The sequence below is a fragment of the Taudactylus pleione genome, unplaced genomic scaffold (genome assembly GCF_031769625.1).
Source record: "Taudactylus pleione unplaced genomic scaffold, aTauple2 ptg000259l, whole genome shotgun sequence".
NCBI lineage: Eukaryota > Metazoa > Chordata > Amphibia > Anura > Myobatrachidae > Taudactylus > Taudactylus pleione.
In genome coordinates this window covers 5,207,720-5,232,438 of record NW_028284661.1, presented here as the reverse complement: position 1 = coordinate 5,232,438, position 24,719 = coordinate 5,207,720, and the positions used below count along the sequence as shown (strand labels likewise).

The following is a 24,719-nucleotide window of genomic DNA, read 5'->3' as shown; positions in this document are numbered from 1 at the left end:
ACTCAGCCAAACGCCGGAGGATCAGAGGTCTGACCCGGAAGCCACCGCTGCAGCCGTCTGAAGCAGGCAAGTCTTTGCTGTGCCACCAGAGATGTTATGTCGACATTCTTACATTCTGACATTTCATCACTATCTATATAATAAATATCGGCATTATGTCCATGTCAACATTCTCATGTTGACATCATGAATGTCGACATCAACATATCCAACTAATTTAAAATGACAATGAAATAAGTTGTGACAATAATAATAAAAGCACACGGTCTGTTGACTTTCTTTCAGTAGAACGATGAGACTACAAGCTGTGTCCTTTATTTATTTTTTTAACCAGTACAGATTTATCCTCTTCCATGAAATGATTTGACTATTACACATGTACCATATGAACGCTGTCATCAAAAGTGACACTGCTGAAATTACCGTATATACTCAAGCCGAATATAAGCCGAGGTACCTACTTCTACCACAAAAAAATGGGAAAACTTATTGACTCGAGTATAAGCCTAGGGTGGAAAATGCAGCAAATGGTCATTCCCCCTGGTAGTGCCCCCAGTGGTAATCCCCCCCTGGTAGTGCCCCCAGTGGTAATCCCCCCCTGGTAGTGCCCCCAGTAGTAATCCCCCCTGGTAGTGCCCCCAGTAGTAATCCCCCCTGGTAGTGCCCCCAGTAGTAATCCCCCCCTGGTAGTGCCCCCAGTAGTAATCCCCCCCTGGTAGTGCCCCCAGTAGTAATCCCCCCCTGGTAGTGCCCCCAGTAGTAATCCCCCCCTGGTAGTGCCCCCAGTAGTAATCCCCCCCTGGTAGTGCCCCCAGTGGTAATCCCCCCTTTTAGTGCCCCCTGTAGTAATCCCCCCTGGTAGTGCCCCCAGTAGTAATCCCCCCCTGGTAGTGCCCCCAGTAGTAATCCCCCCCTGGTAGTGCCCCCAGTAGTAATCCCCCCCTGGTAGTGCCCCCAGTAGTAATCCCCCCCTGGTAGTGCCCCCAGTAGTAATCCCCCCCTGGTAGTGCCCCCAGTAGTAATCCCCCCCTGGTAGTGCCCCCAGTAGTAATCCCCCCCTGGTAGTTCCCCCAGTAGTAATCCCCCCCTGGTAGTGCCCCCAGTAGTAATCCCCCCCTGGTAGTGCCCCCAGTGGTAATCCCCCCCTTTAGTGCCCCCTGTAGTAATCCCCCCTTTTAGTGCCCCCTGTAATAATTCCCCCCTGCTAATGCCCCCTGTAGTAATTGCCCCCTCCCAGTAGAGAGACACGTAATCAGAATAAAAAATAAAATCACTTACCTGAAACCCCTGCTCCCGGTCCCGCCGCTAACAGCTCCTCCGGCCGCTTTGCGTGGGAGAGACGTCATTACTCATGACGTCTCTCCCATTGCCCACTGCGGGAGCCGGAAGATGGCTCCCACGGTGGGAGCAGCAGCAGCCGATGAGAGTCTGACAGACTCTCAGCGGCTGCTGATTACAACAAACACACAGCTGCCGGCTCCGGCGGCTGTGTGTTTGTGCTGTGTAGCGGTGACCGAACTCCGTCCGGTCAGCGCTACACACTTCACTCGAGTATAAGCCGAAGGGGTATTTTTTCAGCACAAAAAAATGTGCTGAAAAACTCTGCTTATACACGAGTATATACGGTATGCTGTTTTCTACTTGTCTTGTCATCAGGATGGCTACCTTGAGGCCTATGGCAACAATACAGGAGCTGCAGTAATTTATGTCAGGAACTAGTAGCTCCCTACACGTGACAGCAATTCCCATGTTCTGCATATGCCTGGCCCTTTTCTTTTAAATTATAGTCAAGTGGTTAAGAGACATTCTCAAAAAAGACACTGCTATGATAAACGTTGTAGATGCTCCCACAAAGTATAATTTTAGGGTTGTGCACACTTATACATCCAGGGTATTGTAGTGTTTTTTTGTTTTTTTTTTCACTTTTTTTCTGCAAAATTGTTCTTGTTTTTTGGTGACAGTGACTTAAATCGTAAGGTGCAGTTATGCAGGAATAAGACAGTAAGTGGAACACTTCAACCTCTATAAAACAGGTGTGCTACCACAACACGACTGCATTATACATAAATTTTATTAGAACAGTGGAGTGAATGTGACATTAATGCCTATACCAGACTCGCTGCCTATGTACACTGTTTATAAAGCCCCTTCTCTCATGTGTACTTGGCTGTTCATCTAGCATCCCCTGTGGTGCCTCAAACTGTACTCACCGGTTTGCCAACCTCTTCTCATTATCCACCACATTGCCCTGATCCCTTGCTCTATTCCATATTAACAAGGACTTCCTTGTCTTGAGTGTGTGTGTTTCCCTAGACAAAATAATAACTGAAATTAATTTTAAACTCCAATGGTGACACCAGCCTTCTCGGGGCAAACTAAGCGCAGTGAGCCGCGCCATGTCCCTGTTCACAAGGCAAGGCAGGCATGGGGACACTTAGTATTCCTACACCATAGGAGCCCTGACATACACGTTCATACAACTTCACCTACTGCTTGTGACATATGGCAGAACTGTAATGGAGCATTTTGGAATACTGGGGATGCTGGCTTAGTTTCAGATTTACATGGCTATGTAGGTTTTTGAAAGGCTTGTAATGTCTGGCCTCACTGTGCGCTTGGCATTGGTGGCTACCAACCCATGTCACTGACCAGAAGCCTTGAGAGCTAGCTGATGTCTATGCACATTTCCTCTACCATTCCCAGAGGTGGTATATGGTGAAGACATGCCAGACGACCAGCAGCAACCCACACACCAGCATATTTGCTCTGTCAATGGTAGCACGAATTAGATGAAAAAAAGAGTGAGGGCAGCGGGAACCTGGACCTGGAGATGCACATGTACGATAAACAGCAGGTGGGACTTAATCTCAAACTGCTGTACTTCCCATGAACGATTAGATCTGGGAGTTGCACACGATCTTCCAGGACAGGTGAGGTCCCAGCAAGGGCGGATGATGTTAGATTTTTTTAATTGTGGTGCTCAATCAAAAATTCTATTTAATTTTCAAAGAGAAAAGGAAAATAAGTTTCACTTAGAATGCACACAATTGTTTTCCCACATGTTGGTTGTAAGATCACATTAAAGGTTGAGATAATCTGGCATGATCTTTCTGGATTTCAGGCTTTACATCACAAAACCTGCAATTTCAATAAGGATCCACCTATAAATGAGATTTATCAGTCTTTCCTTTTTTATAAAAGCAAATTCAGTTAATCTTTATCAGTGCAGTTATCTCCATTTGAGATCTTTTGCAAATGCTATTGTATACTAGCCTGAATCTATCTTTACATAAGTACAAATATCAATTACACAAAGAATACTTATATTCCATATTGTACATGTATACAGTATAACATACAAAGTTTTTCTAAATGTGCGGAGACTTGCCTGTTTTTCCGGGTAGCCGGGGGTGCCTCCCGGCCATTCTGGGGGAGTAGGCAAGTGTGCAGCAATGTATGGACGCATATGGGTGTAATCTGTGAATTGATTTATTTTTGCCATTGCTGATGTATGGGCCCCATTACCTACGTCTTTGGAAAGCCAAGAAACATCAGGACTTTGATTGAAGGATGCATTATTGTGTAGTCTGATCTGTGTATTTAATGAATCAGATTTACACTTCTAAAAACATCCTTACATAAAAGATCTTAATGTTATGGTTTCTGAAGCTTTGAAACCTGTTCAGTTTGTATATGTCACTTTTTAAGTGATTCTTTTTAAAAAGATTCAAAGGACCTAAACTCCTAATTATTTAATCTGCTTAATGTGCAGTTCATTGCATATCAAACACTGTTTCTCTGTTGGCCATGTTACATCTTTAAGTGAATGTTTACAAATTGCAAATGTAAAGCTTTGCTATACCAAACTAAACTCATAATTTTCCAAATCTTCATTAATGTTCGCAGTGTACAGGATAATGTGTTCTTTACAGCTGCCCTCTAGTGGTAGGGAATGAATAATTTTAAAATGCATTTGAACATCTAATAAATGGGTTTTGTTATAAAGTAATGTTTTTATTTGATCAGCTATATTATTTGTGCCTCTTCTGTTTTGTATAAATGTTTGTGGGGTGGAAATTTCATGTTTTGTATTTTATTTAGGAAATTAGGTTAATTTGGATAATTGGTCAATCGTTCCAAGAACACTCCCCTAAGTTTTATTCTGTTCATTCTTCAGTAATCAGTACAGGTACAATAAACAACAAAGTCTACAATACAAAGTATAAATATGCAATTAATATGATAATACACTAAAGCTGGGTACACACTATGTGGTTGTGTACGCAGACGACGGAGCAACGCACTGGAACAATACTTCACACCGTCTGTACACACTGCATGGTGCGATGTATGACAGTGTCATTCCATGCTACATGTAGCAGCATGGCGTCGTTATTCTCATTGTCCCAACTGCTAGGCTGCGATTCGATGAATTGACCCGCAGTCTCTTTCAATCGGGCATATACACTGTGCGATTCCGGTCCGCTCCTGAACAATATATCGTAAGACGGATTGCATAGTGTGTAGCCAGTGTAAAACTTCTAAAACGCATATATTTTACATGTAATGAAAGTCTTACATTGCCAATGCAAATACAAAAAAAAATAATATACATTTGGAACACCGAAAAATCCCTTTATATACTGTAGATGCATAGTATTTAGATAGGCCAAGTAGTTCTTATCGGCCGTCAGTCTGCCCTTTTTTACCTTTTGGTTACCTCAACCCTATGTGGTCCTCAGTTTTTTGTAAGGATAATCTTATGCCTATCCCAAGCATGTTAAAATTGCTCTACTGTCTTAGCCTCTTCCACCTCTGACGGGAGGCTATTCCACGTATCTACTACCCTTTCTGTGAAGTAATTTTTCCTCAAATTTCTTTTGAACCTACCTCTCTCCAGTTTCAGTGCATGTCCTCGTGTTCTAGTACTTTTCTTTTAAAGAATGCCTCCCTCCTGTCCCTTGTTAAAACTCATGATGTATTTGAAAGTTTCTATCATGTCCCACCTTTCCCTTCTGTGCTCCAAATATACATATTAAGATCTTTTAGTCTTTCCTGGTACGTTTTGTGATGTAGGCCATGCACCATTTTAGTTGCCCTTCTTTGTACTGTCTCTAATGTATTTATATCCTCCAGAACTGAACACAGTATTCTAGATGACTTATACAGTGGCATTATTACTCCTTTCTTCCTGCTACTGATTCATCTATTCAATCTATACTGAACAATAAAGATTTTTTTTTTTTTAATCTGAGTAATCCTGAAGCCAATGCTAAACTAAGTTTGCAATGACGAAGTAAGGAAGGTTTAATTTAATGTTTTGTGTCATATTTTGTTCATTATTATTTTCTTCTATCAGAATTGGCAGACATGTAAGTCACATTAAATGGAAAAGGGCTGACTCTAGGATAGGAGGATGTGCGGCATCTTCACTTGGTATACTCTGAAACCAAAAGTAAACAAGATGTTGGTGATAATAGCTCAATAGAAATGTTTTGTTGCCACACATGTAATTGTCCCCCCTTTTTTAAATAGGAAAATCTGTTTTCTGCTATCCTGTCATATATTAATGCCTTTTGCTGAATACTGTTCATTACTTGTCTAGGTATTTGCTGTTCAGCCTCACATTTGTAAGTGTGTACAGTCATGCTTTGCTTGTGTATTAGTCATTTTAACAGGGTTTTTACTTGTGTCCTGTAGCTTTAGGAATCCTGCCTGCAATGGATGTTTTACAATAAACAAATGTTATTACCACAGGCAAGAAAATCAGCGCAGAGTAAAAATGTGGAACAAATGCTTTAAGCACATTGTCAAAATGTGATGGAGTGCATTAAAAGAAATGACTAACACAAAGAAAACATCACCACCTCTCTGTATAGAACTCCAAGTTTGGAAACACATTTTGTTTCAGGGTTTGTAGCCAGTACTTCTGTGATTCCACTTCTGTATAAGTTTATCTACTTTTAGTGCATTGCTTGAGTGCTCACCCACTTTAATGATCCCACACAAACATGCCTCTGAAGTGGTAAAATAAATCAATGTCACTCTATAGCTTAGGCAGGAGGAGATTTTGTCTAAACTACAACTACTGAGCAGGTAGTGTGAGGACTCGCCTAAAAGCTTAATATCACTCATTATGTTCAAGAAGAAAGTTTAGTGTGATGCTAAGTTGTCCTACTTAGTCAATGGGAAGGTCCTATGAATCAAATTTGACTAATGAGAAAATCTTGTAATAATTTGTCAAGTATTCAGCCTAATGGTTTGTATTAGAAAAAAGGAGAATGCAAACAAATGTATTTTTTGACATGTCAATTAGGTTTTGCTTTACACTGCAATATGTTTTTTTATATTGCACCCAAACTTAAGTCTGTAATCTAAATGCCACCTGACTCTAAAAACCTGTTGCTGTGTAAAAATTACTTTTTTTTTTTTAAGTAACCGCTAGATTGAATGTTTTATGTTTAATTTTAAGCCCATTGAAACTAAATGTGCGAATGAAATAGAACTTTTACATGTACTGTGTAGAATATCTACAGTAACCTTTACGATAGACAATGTAAGTCATTTTTTTTTCACAAGAAAGAAAAGAAAGCATGTTGCTCTAAATTATGTGTGAAAATAGTTTTTTTAAATTGTGTTGTTTAGTTGACGTCAGTGAAGAGAGAACTGTGCTTGGTATGGTTCTGCCAATTGTTCTTTACTGTGGAAATTAATTTATCAGCATAATTGCTGACCTCTGACGAAACACCAGTATTTCTGTCTGCTGCCCTATGGTTTGCCTGTTTGTTGAATACGTCAGGTTTTTTGAAGTGCGAAGACAGTTTTTGTCTTTCTCTGGAAAGTCACATTATACTGCTAGAAACATCAGGATTTTGGAAGCTATTCTGTTTTTAAGCCGTTTTATTCTGATAACTCCTAGAAATTTCTTGGGAGTTTAACAAAATCTGCCAAGTTTATACCCCTCAGTAAAGCCAATTCCTTATTATAAATATGTAACCATAAGTTATTTGATCCGATTTTAGAATATATTCTAAATATTTTAATTCCCTAATAAGATTTGGCACCTTTTTAGAATTTACCATACATTAGAGCCCTTTTTATAAATAATAAAAAAAAATCTTTCATACATGGTCTTCCAGCTTGAAAAACAAACTTGCTCCTATTTTACCCAAAATTGTCCGTAATAGCAAATGCATATTAAGAGAATGTCCGCTCTAAAGCTGGGTACACATGGTACGATGTAGGTAACTGTTCAATCTCGTTAGCAGTTTCCCTTGAACGCCTGAACACTCCCGGACAAACAATATTGTGCATATACATGGAACGATTGTTCAAACGATATAGATGGGCCGTTAACGACTGCAAATCGTTAACGATATATCGTTTGGCAGCAAACAACCTCACATTGCATCTTCTCTCTCTCTGTCGGCTGGCACAAAATGGTGGTGGGGAGTGGCCAGGAAAAGTGACAACAAATTGTTTAAGTTGTATAAGTGAGGGCACCGGTAGCAGGTATTAGTTTGCATGGAGAGCGAAACCCCAGGCAGGAAAGAGGAACTGCACAGGTTGTGCAGGGTGCTAGAATCAATTATTTATATATTCTAGAGAGAGATACATATAGGCTTGCCATATTATCCCATTAATTCTGGACATGTGAATTGCACAGGTTCTGTGGCTGATTAAAATCAGGTGAAATGGAGACTTGAGGTAGACAGCCACAGAATATGTATAGTTTGTGTCCTGAAATATAAATATATATATATATATATATATATATATTATTTTATGTGTGTGTGTGTATATATATGTGTGTGTATATGTGTGTATGTATATATATATATATATATATATACATACACATATACACACACATATATATATATATATATATATACACACACACATAAAATAATATATATATATATATATATATATATATATATATATATATATATATATATATATTTATTTTAGGTTGCACTCACCAGACTTGAAGTAGCAAAAAAATATTCTTTATTTCAGCATTGAGGAACACAGTCCGCCCATCAACGTTTTCATCCACACACGGATCTTTGTCAAGATAGATATCATTTTTTTAATTTATTTTTTTCATAATGTAGTATACAATATGTCTATGCTTTCAGCTGGGCATTCTACTACACCAGCAGCTTCATTCTGATTTCACCCACCCCTTGCCCCTCAACTTTTACTTCTTGGGCTTAATGTTTTAGAATCTTAGCTGATCCTATAACAAAACCAAAAGAGGATTTAGGGGGGTATTTATCAAAGCTGGGAGAAATATAAAATTGTGAGTGAGAAAGTACTAACCACTCAGCTTCCAATTTACATTTTGCAGGCTGTGTTTAAAAAATAATTTGGAGCAGATTGGTTAGTATTTACAATTTTATCTCTTCCATCTTTGATAAATACCACTGTTAAGCTGGGCATACATGTCCAGATAAAATGCCTGTCAGACCGATGGATATTTTATCCGGCAGCTTGCCAGCCCGCAGATGTCCGCGGCCAGGGCCGTAGCTAGGGTAGTGCGGCCGGTGCCATCGCACAGGGCACCACAGGTCAGGGGGCACTGTTTGGGCCTGTCAAATCTCTGTTTATTATCATTCTCACTTGTAGCTTCTTTTTATTTCATCCCCAGCATCTCCTGGCCTCTCCTATCTCTTCTCTGGCCCTTCCCCATGAGACCATTCCCCTTTTTTGGGTGCATTATGTCCCTTTGAAAAATTTGGGGGGTACCAATGCTCTTTCTGGCACAGGGCACCAAAAAGTCTAGCTACGGCTCTGTCCGAGGCATACACAGTGAGAGAGTGTATTAGCCCCAACAACTGTGTTCCACCCCCAGGGTAGGAGACCTGTCTCTGTTCCTTCTATGGGAAGGAACATAGGAAATGTCTCTGTCGACAATCCAGCATGCCCGACCGAGCGATATTTAACCCTTGGTCACCTGCACACGCTCCAATTTTCAGGGCGATCCGTGGTTATCAGGCGGATTGCCACAACAATCGGAGCTTGTATGGCCAGCATTAGTCATTTTTCAATCAAATTAGCTGAATTGGGGTGTTTGTCATTGCTCAATAAATTGCCTGCATGTTTCAGTGTGCCTGCCAATTTCAGCAGTCAGAGCTGCTCTATCTAACTTCTGGAGGATAACTGGGTTAACCTAAAACATTTGGACACACATAGGGGCCTATGTATCAAAGCTTGATGAGCGCTAAAATTGTGAGAGGAAAAGTGTTAACCAATCAGCTCCTAACTCATTTTTCAAATGCAGTCTATAAAATGTAAGTTAGAAGCTGATTAGTGATTTATATCTCACAATTTTATCTCTCATCAAGCTTTGATATATAGGCCCCTTAGTATTTTATTTACTAGAGACAATCAGAACATTGTTTTTATGGTAGTTGCACAATTAAAACCTCTTGTTGTAATTATAGGTGTATTTGACAAGTGTTTTTATTTATTAGAATTAAATGTATCAATTATCGCATATTTAAATAGATGAGTAATGCTTAATCTGAAAAGCAGTAAAAAAAAAATCGTAAAAAGAGTAAAACCTGTTACAAAGCAGAAGGTAATGCATGTAATAAATTACTATAGTAAATAAAACCATTAATATATTAACATTGGCTTTCGAAGTAGCACATCACTTTCAGACCTTGTGTAATGGCAAAGAAAAGGTACAATCTATGAAGACATCACCAATTTTCATGCATTTTAATTATAAACAGCAGCTGTATCTCTCTCCCTTCCCTGTCTGTCATATTGTGGATTCCAAAGCTAAATTGAAAAACAGTTGCTGACAAAACACGCACCAAAGAATAAATGTAATTTGGGACATTTTTGCTTTTTTAAAATGAGGACATTCAAATATAATTAAAAAAAAGACATTTGTTTATTTGTTTTGGAGAATTTTGAATTGGAAGTTAAACCTTTTTAGAAGCCAGCTGGACCTTTTTAAGAAGGAAATGGTTAAAGATATAAACAGAAATTCATGATTTGGTACAGTGACTGCTTTGCTCCTAACCCCTACCCTATAGTACTTAGGATAATGTATAAAGTTATTACAAACTTATTTTTTTTGTATTTTGTGCTGCTTTAGATAACATGAATATAAAAACATATTTTCTTTCATTTGGTTTGTTGTATGCATCTTTTAAAAAGAACAAACATTGTATGTGACAGATTCTTAGAAGTATAAAATAGTAATTACTTAAACAATAGAAAATAGTGTTCGACCTAAGGGATAACTCTCTACTTCTATATGAAATGAGATTGGCAGTCATAAATATTAATGTAATAGGTACTTGCCATGACAATTTTTTATCAGAAGTGTTGCCTGGTTTGATTGTCATGCTGCTTTTACATTTGAATTGGTTACTCCTCTCCTTGAATTTTAATAGTAAATCAAATAAAGCACTGATTGGGAATAAAAACACCCAACTGCACAATTATTATTTTTTTTTCTATAGTATGCACTTTTATATACTAGTGTTTAAAGCTAGCTTCCTTCCTCATTTAAGCACCTCATGTATGGTAAGGAGCAGTTCAGTGTGTGAATCACTTCATGCAATATACATTCACTAGGCTTATTTTAAACCTCTCTTGGGAAGAACTATAATGTAGTGAACACTTTGGGATCTTCTCTGTGGCCAAGGTTAAGCGCGCACTTCGCTATAAAAGAAAATGAAGGATAATAATCAGTACATCAGGACAGTGTTTAATTGATTATTAGGGAAAGTCCCATAAATGTACAGACTACTTTATTCTCTTCAGAGTACAGACAGGGAGGGGCTAATGCTCTCGAAAAATCATTAAATATGTTTGGCTTCCATATAATTGTCATTAACTTCACTATGAGAAAGATGTGCACACATACAATTTTCAATTGAAATAATTGATGAAAGTCTGAAATGACTGAAGATGTAAATGCTGCACCCCAATACTTTACTGTATACATGCATGTGCGTGTATGTATATGTGTGTGTGTATATATATATATATATATATATATATATTTTTTTTTTTATTCATATATATTCTCACTGAATAGATGGCACTCGTGGCTGAAGTCAAGGAACAGTGATGCTAAAGGCAAAAAGCCCTACATCACCACAGCGCTGCAATTTGAATTAAACTGACCTCTAAAAAGTGAGGTCCAGACAATAGTAGAAAATGTAGCTATATATAACTGACATGAATAGGAGATACAGGTTGAGTCTCCCATATCCAAATATTCCGAAATACAGAATAATTTTGGCATGACTCGGATAATAAAACCTTTGATTTTTGATGGTTCAATGTACACAAACTTTGTCTAAGGCACAAATTATTAAAAATATTATATAAAATTACCTTCAGGCTGTGTGTATAAGGTGTATATGAAACATAAATGAATTTCATTTCTGAACACAAACTTTGCTTGAGCCACAAAATTATTAAAAATATTGTATAAAATGACCTGCAGGCTGTGTGTATAAGGTGTATACAAAACATAAATGCATTCTGTGTGTATATTTGGGTCCCATTCTCAAGATATTTCATTATGATATGCAATTATTCCAAAATACGGAATATTCCGTTATCCAAAATACCCCTGGTCCCAAGCATTTTGGATATGGGAGTCTCAACCTGTATTAATAATGTGTATATATAGTAACTACTCAAATAATTGCAGCATAACGCTTGCCTGTAATGTATACCTGAACCATTGATGTTGCTATTGTGTAACTCAATATTAAATTGAGTATAGGAAATCTAGAGAAACTAAAATGTATCAGAGGGCACGAACTGTAAATATCACTATTGTCCGTGAGACAGGAAAATATTACTGAAGGACATCTAAGTAAGAGATGGCAAGAGAGGGAAAGCATCTCATTCAAACCATGAGGTTGCACAGTGTTAAGTAAATCCATTTGGAGACTCACTGCAGTGAAGCCTTATTCCGATTCCCTCCTCTGCGCTGTAGTGGTTGGTGGTCTATCAACTTGTACTTGATGGTTGATAGACCATGCCTAGCGACTGGTTGCTCTGACTCTTTGCCTTCAATTGCTGCATCTATGGCCGAACGATGCAGTGCAATCCGCTCCTTGAACTGTTGGGTGGTCTTCCCTATACAGAGCAAACCAAATGGGCATCTGATGAAATATACAACACACTTGCTGGTGCAGGTCAACTGGTATTTCATTTGGAATTTTCTTCCTGAGTGAGGATGTACAAACGTACCTCCTGTTTCTAGCGAACTGCTCGTTGTACAGCCGAGACACTTGAAGTTGGTGTGCGTGATATAAAGTGTATAGGATTACTTTCTATCAAAGATGAAATATCGTGTACCACTCGTTCTGTTTCTTCCTCGTCTATATGCTGGCATGATAGTTGTATCCTTAGGTGCCGGTAATGTGCTATCACAAGTCACAATGGGCCATACTTTCTTTACCTCAGCCATTAGACTTCTATTTACTGGTGAATATTCATGTATCCACACTATTTTGTCCTGTGTCTTTTTAGTGGCGGTTAGTAAAAAAATAAGCATAATAAAAAAAAAAGTATGTATATATGTGTATATATATATATGTGTATAATATATATATATATATATATATATATATATATATACATACATATACATACATATACACACACACACACACACACGTTCAAAAGTTTGGGGTCACTTACAAATTTCCTTATTTTTGAAAGAAAAGCAGTTTTTTTTCAATGAAGATAACATTAAATTAATCAGAAATACACTCTATACATTGTTAATGTGGTAAATGACTATACTAGCTGCAAATGTCTGGTTTTTAAAGTCATATCTACAATAGGTGTATAGAGGCCCATTTCCAGCAACCATCACTCCAGCGTTCTAATGGTACATTGTGTTTGCTAAGCGTGTTAGAGACTAATGGATGATTAGAAAACCATTGTGCAATTATGTTAGCACAGCTGAAAATGGGTTTGCTCGTTAGAGAAGCTGTAAAACTGGCCTTCCTTTTGAGCTAGTTGAGTATCTGGAGCATCACATTCGTGTGTTCGATTATACTCTCCAAATGGCCAGAAAAGAGAACTTTCATGTGAAACTCGACAGTCTATTATTGTTCTTAGAAATGAAGGCTATTCCATGCGAGAAATTGCCAAGCAACGGAACATTTCCTACAACGGTGTGTACTACTCCCTTCAGAGAACAGCACAAACAGGCTCTAACGAGAGTAGAAAGAGAAGTGGGAGGCCCTGGTGCACAACTGTGCCAGACGACAAGTACATTAAGAGTCTCTAGTTTGAGAAATAGAGGCCTCACAAGTCCTCAACTGGCAGCTTCATTAAATGGTACCCGCAAAACGTCAGTGTCAACGTCTACAGTGAGGAGGCGACTCCAGGATGCTGGCCTTCTAAGCAGAGTGGCCAAGAAAAAGCCATATCTGAGACTGGCCAATAAAAGGAAAATATTAATATGGGAAAAAGAGCACAGACCTTGGACAGAGGAAGATTGGATAAAAGTGTTATGGACAGATGAATCGAAGTTTGAGGTGTTTGAATCACACAGAACAACATTTGTGAGACGCAGAACAAGTGAAAAGATTCTGGAAGAGTGCCTGACTCCATCTGTCAAGCATGGTGGAGGTAATGTGATGGTCTGGGGCTGCTTTGGTGCTAATAAAGTGGGAGATTTGTACAAGGTAAAAGGGATTTTGAATAAGGAAGTCTATCGCTCCATTTTGCAACTCCATGCCATACCCTGTGGACAGCGCTTGATTGGAGCCAGTATCCTCCTCCAACAGGACAATGACCCAAAGCATACCTCCAAATTATGCAAGCACTATTTAGGGAAGAAGCAGGCAGCTGGTATTCTGTCTGTAATGGAGTGGCCAGCAAAGTCACCAGATCTCAACCCCATTGAGCTGTTGTGGGAGCAACTTGACCGTATGGTACACAAGAAGCGCCCATCAAGCCAATCCAACTTGTGGGAGGTGCTTCTGGAAGCGTGGGGTAAAATTTCTTCAGATTACCTCAACAAATTAACAGCTAGAATGCCAATGGTCTGCAATGCTGTAATTGCTGCAAAAGGAGTATTCTTTGACGAAAGCAAAATTTCAAATAAATATAATTATTTCTAACCTTGCCAATGTCTTGACTATATGTTCTATTCATTTTGCAACTCATTTGATAAATAAGTCAGTTTTCATGTAAAACACGAAATTGTCTGGGTGACCCCAAACTTTTGAACGGAAGTGTGTGTGTTTGAGATGGATGACTTAACCCCTCTCAATGCCCCATAGACTGAACAAGAAGTCTTAGAGTTGCTTAAGAGTATCCCGGTGAGTAAGGCATCGGTGGCAGATGGATTCACAAATTATTCGCAGTAGCATTGGCACCGTAACTCACCGCTTTGTTTTTTTCAATCAGAGTTGGGGTGCCTATCTTCACAGATGTTAGAAGCTAGGATAATTACTCTTTCCAAACCTGAGAAAAAACCAACGTCCTATCAAAATTTCCAACTTATTGCCTTCCTTAATTCAGACATTAGGATCTATGCTAAACTTATTGCAAACAGATTATCTCCACAGATCCAGCATCTTGTACACCTTGACCAGGTGGGTTTCATATGTTGCAGGCAAGCAATATTGTAGATCATTTCTTGAAACACCATAAGGAAATGGTGGTTCTATCATTAGATACTGAAAAGACATTTGATCGCCTGTAATGGGTTAATCTCTGTGCAACATTGTTCACATTTGGTTTTATGGTTGCACTACTGCAATCTATTAAAGCCTTGTACAGTTTTCCCACAGGGAAACTGGTTCCTTTCCTCAGCATTCCCTAATAAAAACTGTATGAGGCAGAGATGTCTGCTTTCTCCTATAATATATACTGTATATTAGCTATTGAACCACTAGCTGCGACAATTCGGTTCCTCCCAGCTTTACCTGTTATAGCTAAGGGTTCCTCCTTACATAAAATTGTCTTTTTGCAGACTATATTCTTCTGTTTGCATTTGATCCTGAATCCTCTGCCTCTTTTTTTTTTTTAATTAAACACTACAAAGACGGAAGCATTAGGTTTCAACCTCTCCAACAAAATTTCACACCTAAAGTACCGGTATATCTCTCCTTACACATGGAAGACCGATGTGATTTTGTATTTGGGCATGTCCATCCCGAATAAAATCTGCAAATGCATAGATAATTACTTCACCCCTATGCTTAAACATATAGTGGACCTTGTGCAGAGATGGCTGGGTCGCTTGGCAGCATTCAAAATTCTACTATCAAAACGAATGTATCTGTTTTTGTGTTATCCCTTATTGCATCCTTAAATCAGTTATTAGCAAGCTTATTGTCTCATACATTTGGAAAAAGAAACCACCTCATCTAGCTTATTTACGTCTTACTAGACCCAGACAATATGGTGTGTTAATGTCCTTAATTTAATTGTGTATCATTCTGCATGCATGATTTCTCAATTAAGCAACTGGGCTCTTCCCCCGGATCAAAACTATGGTTCGATCAAGAACAAGCATCCGTTCCCCGCTACCCCCTTACAGATCTTTTATGGACCACTCTTAAAAGTTTGCCCACTTCTCTCTGATATCCCTCTGTGAATTCTAAATTCTCTTAAGATATGGGATTCTATGATGGCTAGTTCTCAGCAATTTATAAACTGATCCCTGAGCTGAGGGTTATGCACTGGATTTCACGGGGCTCGACGTACGTTTGTATTATTAAGAAGCGCTTCCCTGGTCCCTTGTGCACACCTGCAGGCTATGGCCCGTACTCATTTAGAGGCCAAACAGCCACGATTGGCGAAAGTTTTTTCCAATGCGATGTTTTAGCCTCATTCGCCTGTTTGTATGTGAAGTTATTGCGTACTTCCGCAATGTGCGCTCCCGCTTTTCGCCCTATTAAATGGCAAAACAGGCAAAAACGCAGATGTGCGAATGTCGAGACTAGCGAAAAAGCCTAAGTGACTGGTAATCAATATAGAAGTGTATTAATAGCTCTAATAAAAGTATTTTGTGTACCTAAAGTGAGTCATTGGGCTGTTATATGCACTTTTGTGTTAGTGTGGAAAAATGAGAGAGCATTTTTTTTTTTTTGCTATTAAAAAAATGTTGGAGTTAAATTGGGGATACATTAAAAAGGGTACTAGTATTTTTTTGTGTTTAATAAAGTGCATATTGAAATACTTTAAAAAAAACAAAACACCTGCTACAGCCCCCTGCAATCCTAAAAACACCTGTCCCATCCATACAGACCCCAAAATACCTTTCCCAGTACTGTAGACATATTTTCCATTACTTTTTATATTTTCGCCCCAAAATTGATATGACATTTTTAGTGGGTATTTTCAATATTTTTTTTTTTAAAGTTGTTGGTTTTTTTTGTTTTTTGCCTGAATAGTCATTAGGAGGAGGGGGGTGTTCAAAGGGTTCCCACTTTTTTAGGCCAAAATTGAGATTTTGCATATCTTTTCTCCTGCCTTTGGTAGAGAAGCTTTTTCACCTGTTTTAGCCTGTGGAGTTTTCACATGCGAAAACGTTCCAGAATTGTATAGGACGATACTTCGGAAAGTGGCGTAAACATCACATCGGCTAAACTTTTTCGCCGATCACGGCTTTTCGTCTCTAATCGAATACGGGCCGAAGTATAGCCTTTCTTCGGCAGACTTTTTTTTTCGTATTAGACATTGAGTTAGGTAGTGTGGTTAAACAATGTGGCCCTATACGTAGACCTAATCAGGATATACTGACAAAACTTGCCAGCGGCAATGTAAGAGGGCATATTCGATTTTGGTATAACTGTCTAGGGAGTTTCCCATCAGATAAAGTTAAGTCTCAGCATCTGTGGGAAAGATTTACAGGTTATATTTACATTTCAACAATGGGAAGTGTTATATTTGAAGGCTCATAAACTATCTAAATGTCACCATTTGGAGCTTGAATATAAAATCCTGCATTGGTTATACCTCTCTCCTGCTAAATTGCACTCCATTTGGCCATGCCAGTCTAAATTTTGTTGGCGTAATTTTTTGTAAGTTGGCTACATTTATCATATCTTTCGGGTGTGCCCCCTTCGACCTATATGGGGTGCAGTATTTCAATTGATACAGAAGGTTCTGAATATCTGCATACAGCCTTCACCTAGACTTGCACTCTTACATGACTATCTGCCAAATAGTCATAATTCAGACAGTTACACACTGGGACATATTTTTATAGCCACCAAAACTGCAGTAGCCCAAGCATGGAAATAGTCTTACCCCTGTCTTTTATTTTATACACCAATTCATTATGCATTTCCAATGGCAACCCTTAAAGATAGTCTTTATGTATGAGGCATCACCTTTAATAAAATGGGCCAGATGCCTCAAGTTTACATTAGCTAGTCAGGGGACAGATAAATTAAGAAATGACATTTCTCCTTGAGTGTATTGAATTGTACTTTCCTGATTCAACCATTTTGAATAGCACATTATATACCAGGAAGGTGTGCATTGTTTAAGTGTGCATTACATTTTAAGCCATATAGGCTAATAGTTCACTATGATGCTGTACATGGAGACACTTAATGATGCTGCATATGGAGACATGTATTACACTTAGGGGTCTATTTACTAAGCAGTGTTAGGAGACCGTGAAAGGAGATCAGGTACCAGCCAATCAGCTCCCAACTATAATTATTCAAATACAGCCTGTGACATGGCAGTTAGGAACTGATTGGCTGGTACCTTATGTCATTTCACTTTGTCTCCTAACACTGCTTAGTAAATAGATCTCCATAGTACCTATTTGTCCCACACCCTGTTTTTCCTGGTATTTTTTTTTTTTTCTGTACCCTCCCTTCCCCATCACCTTAATGTCTTGTTGCTTGGTAAAATGTAAATAAATAAACATGAATGCAATAGAACACCATCTCCTTTTAAATCAATGTCTCAATGCTACATCACATTTTCAGCTATTTCCTCAGGTGCAATGCAATGAAAATCTACATGTTTGAAACGGTCATTGGGCTTGCTGTATTTTCTAATGTGATTTTTCACTCTGAAATGTGTGTGTGTATTTGTTAAAAAGATACTTGTCAGACAATCACAGTCACTATTGTTCTTCAGTAAAAGTGTTGTAGCCTGAATGTATACATCTCAGGCTATAGACACATGTAAAGATTTGGTCAGCCATAGGAGGGCCATGGGTCCAGCCGTTACATCTAACTGGGTGGTGAGTGTGATCATCAGTGGATAGGAGAGTAGAGTACCCATTTACATAATGTGACCTGGTTGTAGTATATAAAATGGCTTGTGGCACAGTTACATATAGAGCTGGCCGTTTGTCAATTGTTCAGATAGTGTATTGTGCTGTGCTCATACTACTGCAAAAATATTACTAATTGGGTGTATAATATAAAGCTTTGTCAGTTCCTGTCAGTACTATACAATAAATTCCCCATGGTCTTGGACATAAAGATTGAATTACAATCAAGAGCTTGTCAGGACACTGTCTAAAATGTTACAGATGTGTCATACGCTTAGTGTCTATACGCCATACGTCGCGAGATGCCCGCCACAGCTGAACTGCCATGAGAGGTGTAAAATACCATATTTTCTTTTTTTAAATTTTGCTTCTTATTTGCATCGCTGACATGGCGTAACACTACTCTGTGAACTTGAGATGCAACTTTAACTGCACAGGGATTAGTTTTAAACATGTACCAAGTCGCAGATAAAACACAACGGAACTTAGCGTGAGAAAAAGCCGCTGCAGTCTAGCACTTCTTACAGATTCAAACTCAGTCGCACACAGATGTACAAATGTTGCACATGAAATTGATCAGTTTAATCCAGCAAAGTAGTTTTGTCGCTTCCTATTTTATTTATGCCAATATGACACAGTTTGAACTGAAACGTCGCTTAACGTTGCTGATTCGCCTGGGACTTTGCATGCTGAAAGGGGCTAGTTGCCGCAAATTGAGTTACCGTGTATATAAAGTTCTATATTCTAAAGTTGAGCAGAATGGTTTCCTGTTTGTTCTTCGCATAATCAAGTACCATGTTTATATTTTATTACAGGTAACATCCAAGGAGCAACAATTGTAGATTCTCTTGACACATTGTTTATCATGGATATGAAGGATGAATTCAAGGATGCTAAGGAGTGGGTGGAGAAGAACCTAGAATTCAGTGTGGTGAGTTGGCCAGACACTTTGCACTTAATTCCTGTAATTTCATTCAAATTAAACTAGAGAATGAGGTTGTTTTTATTTCTTCTTTTTTTGGGGAGTGTGGGGTGTTCTTTTGTTTATATAATTACTTGTACAACTATGCTCCTAGGGTTACCACCTTTTTTTGCATGCAGATTCCTGGATAGGGGGTGTGGTCAGAGGGCATGGCCAAAATCTCTGTAGGAATACAACCATTTTATTTGTCAGTCACCCGCATGCACCTTATATTCAGTCCCACAATTGCCATTATATGTCAGATTCCTCCACATACTCCTTTGTGTCATATGCTCCACGTGTCCCACTATATGCCATGAGACCTCTCTACATGCCCCATTATGTCACCGCTCACATGGCTCCCACTTCTAGACCTAACAGGGTCAGTATGAAGGGGAAGAGTAGTGCAGGGCTGAATGGAGTGGGGGGGACGAGCAGCACTGCAGTCACAGCAGGGGTGAAGCAGTGGATAGAGGGGCGGCAGGGCGGGACAGACTGAGGTAATTTGGCATATGCCAGGTCCCTTTACTAGAAATAATGTAAATAAAAGATGACACCTCATATAATATAAATACAATTGCCATAAGTAATTTGCGAACTTTGTTACCAAAGTCTTCACAGTAGCAGCCCCCACCTTCTGTCTTCCTCCTTCCTTCCAGCATACACTGACGGCCGTAGTCTGACTAGTCCCCAATCACATTGCATAGTGAGAGAGTGAAGGCACTGCAGAGGATTGATTACTACTAAAGTAATTAGCAGGACATCTCCTCTTGCAGCCACTTTTCGTCCCAGCAGATGAGCTATGGTGTTGTGACATGATTAATGGGCAGTGTTGATTCCTGGATTACAGCTCTGCAGACAGCAGGGTGGGTGGTTAGACTGAGAGGGCTGGCCAACATGCAACTTCCAGACTCTGCCTGTCCGGACAGTTGTCCTGGTCTCCGGGCTTTCTGGAGCAGTCCCGGAAGGGTGCTAATCCTCTGTTTACTATTATTTCATATCATTTCTACATTTCATTGGTCTGTTTCTGTCCAGTTATGCATTCGGACACCCCTGCATCGACTGGAATGAAACCAACGCGAGGTGGTCCAGTTGGATGCTGGCCAGGTATTAGGGGGGTTATGGTCCTGGTTGGACCTCTCGTTGGTGTACACTGGGCTGAACTGTGACCCAGGGAGCCTGTTCTGAGCCTTCCACTGGATGGATTTGGACGAAAACGTCAGAGGGGTGGCAATTGGTCTGGGATGCCTAATATAGTGGTTGGGGTCCCGGTCGGACCTCGCGGCGGAATGCGTCGGGAGGGACTCTCCTCATTAGGTGTGCTGGAATTATTTTTAAAATGTTGACCATTCCATCCAACTCCTTGATAACTTAATTACTTGAAAATTTAAACCCAGGCAACGCAGGATACTTCAGCTAGTTGCTTGTATAACTAATATGTCGGCTAATAATTATGTAACTATTCAAAGCAAACTGCTACATTTAGTAAATTCTAATTGTTTTGTTTTTGGATTTAACCACTTGCCTGGCACGGTCGTATCAGATACGACCATACCAGACTGGGCTTCCCTTGACATGGTCATATCTGATACGACCATTCAGAAATTCCCTGCAGGTGGCTGTTGGAAGAGAATCTTCCGGCAGCCGTCAGCCCCAGAGGGACCTCCCGGTCCCTCTGCAACTACGTATTGTATTCGTTTCTGCTGATCACTGCTGGGCACAGTGATCAGCAGCCCTACGCCTCCCCCCCCCCCCCCCTCTACACACACACCCGGCACTGCTCCCCTTGTTAGCTGCTCCACGCAGACGCTGAGTCGTTGAACTAAATGGAGCCGATGCTCCAGTGTAACTCCTCGCTGCCGGGAGAAGAGAACAGGCAGCCTCCGCCTGCTCCCCCCCCCAGCCACTCACTCCCGTCCACTGATCAGCCCGGCGCTGCTTCTTGCAGACGCCGGGCTGTTACTATGAAAGGAGCCTGTGCTCCTGTGGTAATGAATATAGCCGCTGCCCCCCACTGGTTAGACCGGGCGCTGCTCCCCGCAGATGCCAGGTTATAAGACTGGATGGAGCATGTGCTCCTGTCTAACCCCGGCGCTGCTCCTCGCAGATGCCGGGGAAATTCAGTGAATGGAAACTCTGCCTCCTGTGTAACCATTGGCAGGTTGCCGTGATTAGGAACTCACACTTTATCCATGATCCATCCCTTCTCCCCTACTTACAGAATATATGGTGCTCTTGAAGTGTGCCCTGCTCATCCCTGACCCACACAGATCATATTATGACCCCTGAAGTGTGCCCTGCTCATCCCTGACCCACATAGATCATATTATGACCCCTGAAGTGTGCCCTGCTTATCCCTGACCCACACAGATCATATTATGGCCCCTGAAGTGTGCCCAACTCATACCTACACACACTCCTCCTCTTTCTTCTCTTCCCAGTAACAGGGGTGGGCAATCCTAAGGATTGTCCACTCCTACCTCTCCTTCTCTTCCCTGCAACAGGGGTGGACAAACCTATGAGGATTATCCACCTCATGATACTCGTGACATATTGTTACATGACTGTGAGTCCTGTGACAGTGTAGCTGAGGAGAGAGAGAGATAGACATCAGTGATTGAGATAAGGATACAATTGTTAGATATTACAGTGACTGACACAATTATAAAAAAAAGTTACAATAACTGTGATCATCAAAGTAAGGTGAAAACCATTATCAATTTATCATCTACACTAAGAGCGCAGTGATGTCCACCAGTGATACAGATTCTGATTCTGGAAGTGACATGTATTCCAGTGATGAAGAACTACTTTTGGATGCCACTCAGGAAGAGCAAGATCAAGAGGAGGTGCGCCAATTTTGCGCTCTAGACGCGCAAAACTGTGGTCCAGCGCCACCACGATTTCCCTTCATGGGTGAACCCCAAGTGACAACAGAAAGTGGAATTCTGGGATATTTCAAATTGTTTTTTGACCTCCACTTGGTCGAATTGATTACTGCGGAAACAAATCGGTACGCTGAACAGTCCATAGCCGGTGCAACACCACGCAAGTTTTCAAGAAGCAATGATTGGGTCCCAACAACCGCTGCAGAAATGCTGGTATTCCTCTCTCTGCTAGTGCTGCAAGGATTGATACAAAAACCTCTGCTGGAGTGGTACTGGTCTAAGGGGAATGCCCTGGCGACACCATTTTTTGCATCAATAATGTCCCACAGACTGTTTATCTTACTGAAAAAATTCCTACATTTTGTAGATAACCAGGTTGAAGAAGAAGTCCATCCCAACCCCAAACTCCAGAAAATATGGCCTGTTTACTCCTACTTGTCCAAGAGGTTCTCTGAACTACTGACCCCAGAACGAGACATCTCCATTGACGAAAGTCTGCTGCTGTACAAAGGCAGACTGGGGTGGAAACCGTATATTCCAAGTAAAAGATCCAGATTTGGAATAAAAATGTACATGCTGTGTGAAGCAAAATCAGGATACATTTGGTCCAGTATTATATATACAGGCAAAGGGACAATAGTGGACACAGAATACAAAGATTTACCATTATCTGCGCAAGTAGTAATGAGTCTACTGAAACCCTTACTCAATAAGGGATATTGCGTCACAACAGACAATTTTTATACATCACCTCTACTGGCCGATATATTGCTGGCCCATCGGACTGATACCTATGGGACCCTGAGGATTACGCGAAAAGATGTCCCTGAAGCACTTAAGAAAAAAACTCCAAAAGGGAGATGATATAGGCTTTCAACGGGGAAAAGTGTGTGTGATGAGGTGGAGAGATAAAAAAGATGTTTGTATCTTATCTACAGTCCACAATATAGAACTTGTACAAATTGAAAAATTCCAAACAACCAAAATCAAACCACAGGCTGTTATTGATTACAATTTGACAATGGGTGGGGTAGACCGTGCAGACCAGCACATTACCAATTATCCCATAAGCCGTAAAAGGGGTAAGAAATTTTATATCAAAATTTTTATAGACCTATTAGACCAAGAAATTTGGAATGCGTACATCCTGTATAAAAAAAATGCTAATAGAGAATCACCACACAGCACCCTGCACAGCAAAACTCGGCCGGCCACCACCTAGCCCAAACCCCTTACGGCTAACAGAGAGGCATTTCCCAGAGTTTGTTCCTGCTACAGAAAAAAAGACAATGCAGCCAGAAAATGTGCTGTTTGCTGCTCTAAGAGAGATGAAAGTGGCAAAAAAATACGCAAAGAGACACGGTTCTACTGCAGGGAGTGTGACATTGGACTTTGTGCTGTGCCTTGTTTCAAGGTTTTTCATACTGAAAAAAATTTCTAAATGTTCCATTACACTGAAAATTACTGTTAAATGAGTTTTACATAGTTTAAAAGTGTTTAAAGTTCAAGTTCAGGAATTTGAAAAAAATTGCTATTTTATTGGTATAGTATGTATCAAAAAAGAAAAAAAAATTTTTCATTAATAAAATTGTGTTGAATAAGTTTTAACTAGATGTTCTTGACCTAATTCAACCATTAAAAAAAAAAACAATTTCGGAGCGGTTTTTGGAAAAATAATTTGTCAGTTAAGTGGTTAAAGCCTTACCTGCTCTAAACCGCAACAAAACTTTTTATATGTTACACAGCAGGGTGAAATGCTGACATTTGCGTTTTACTTAAACTTTTTCAGTTTAGTTTCACTTTAAAATATCACTTGCTTTGTTCTTTTAATTAAAATATGCATCATTTTACAGTGCCAGTGTTGATTGTTAGACCAGAAAATGTTTTTATATATTCATTCAGAAAAACCTCATGAAAACTAATGGGCACTTTTAATGCATTTTCAATGTGCTTTTCATGCATTCAGCTTTTACCAATAGAAGGTGCTCTACTGGTAGCACACGCTAACAAATGAGAAATGGGTTTTGATTCTTTTTAAACTTTGTCACACAGTATTAGGATTTTAGAACCAAATAATGGGAGTTAGTGCCAATGACTATATTTCCTTCTTTTAATGATCTTTTTATACATTAATGTTCAAAAGTGCAAGCAACATAAATGTGATTGAGCCCTCAACAGTGTGAGTACAGACGTTAGTAATACATGAGCAGTGTATTCTGTATGCAGCCAGGGCACTCTCCTGCAAGCAGTTAATAAGCCAGGCAGAGCCTATTGAACCAGCTTCACTATTCTACCTGCATCTGATAGCAATGATAGTTTGAAGAAATGTTGAGGAATAGGAGTAGAAGGAGCGTTAAGTGAGCCAATTTTTGACTACCATATTTTCTATAAACTTTGTTTAGCTACATATGTAAATCCATTCCTGATGTGCTTTTAATTTGTTAATCTTATAAGCAGTTTTTAGTAACTTTTTTTGAAAACTTGATCAGCTCGATATTAAGAAAATGCTCTATGTTCTTTGTAACAAGGCAAATATGTAGGAAAGTGACACAGTTCCACTCTTTCCTCCAAACTCGCTTACTCTATGTTGATTTGTGCAATGCTCTGCTGA

The 24,719-nt window shown here is 39.7% G+C and overlaps 1 protein-coding gene across 1 annotated transcript in view; it reads left to right on the top strand.

Annotated features, from left to right (window-relative positions):
- The window catches only part of MAN1A1 (mannosidase alpha class 1A member 1), a 286,634-nt gene that overhangs the window by 79,798 nt on the left and 182,117 nt on the right, over nucleotides 1-24,719 (top strand). Inside the window, exon 3 of the mRNA XM_088480988.1 lies at nucleotides 19,075-19,190. Coding sequence (XP_088337114.1) covers nucleotides 19,075-19,190 — 116 coding nt within the window. The remainder of the gene's footprint in view (nucleotides 1-19,074; nucleotides 19,191-24,719) is intronic.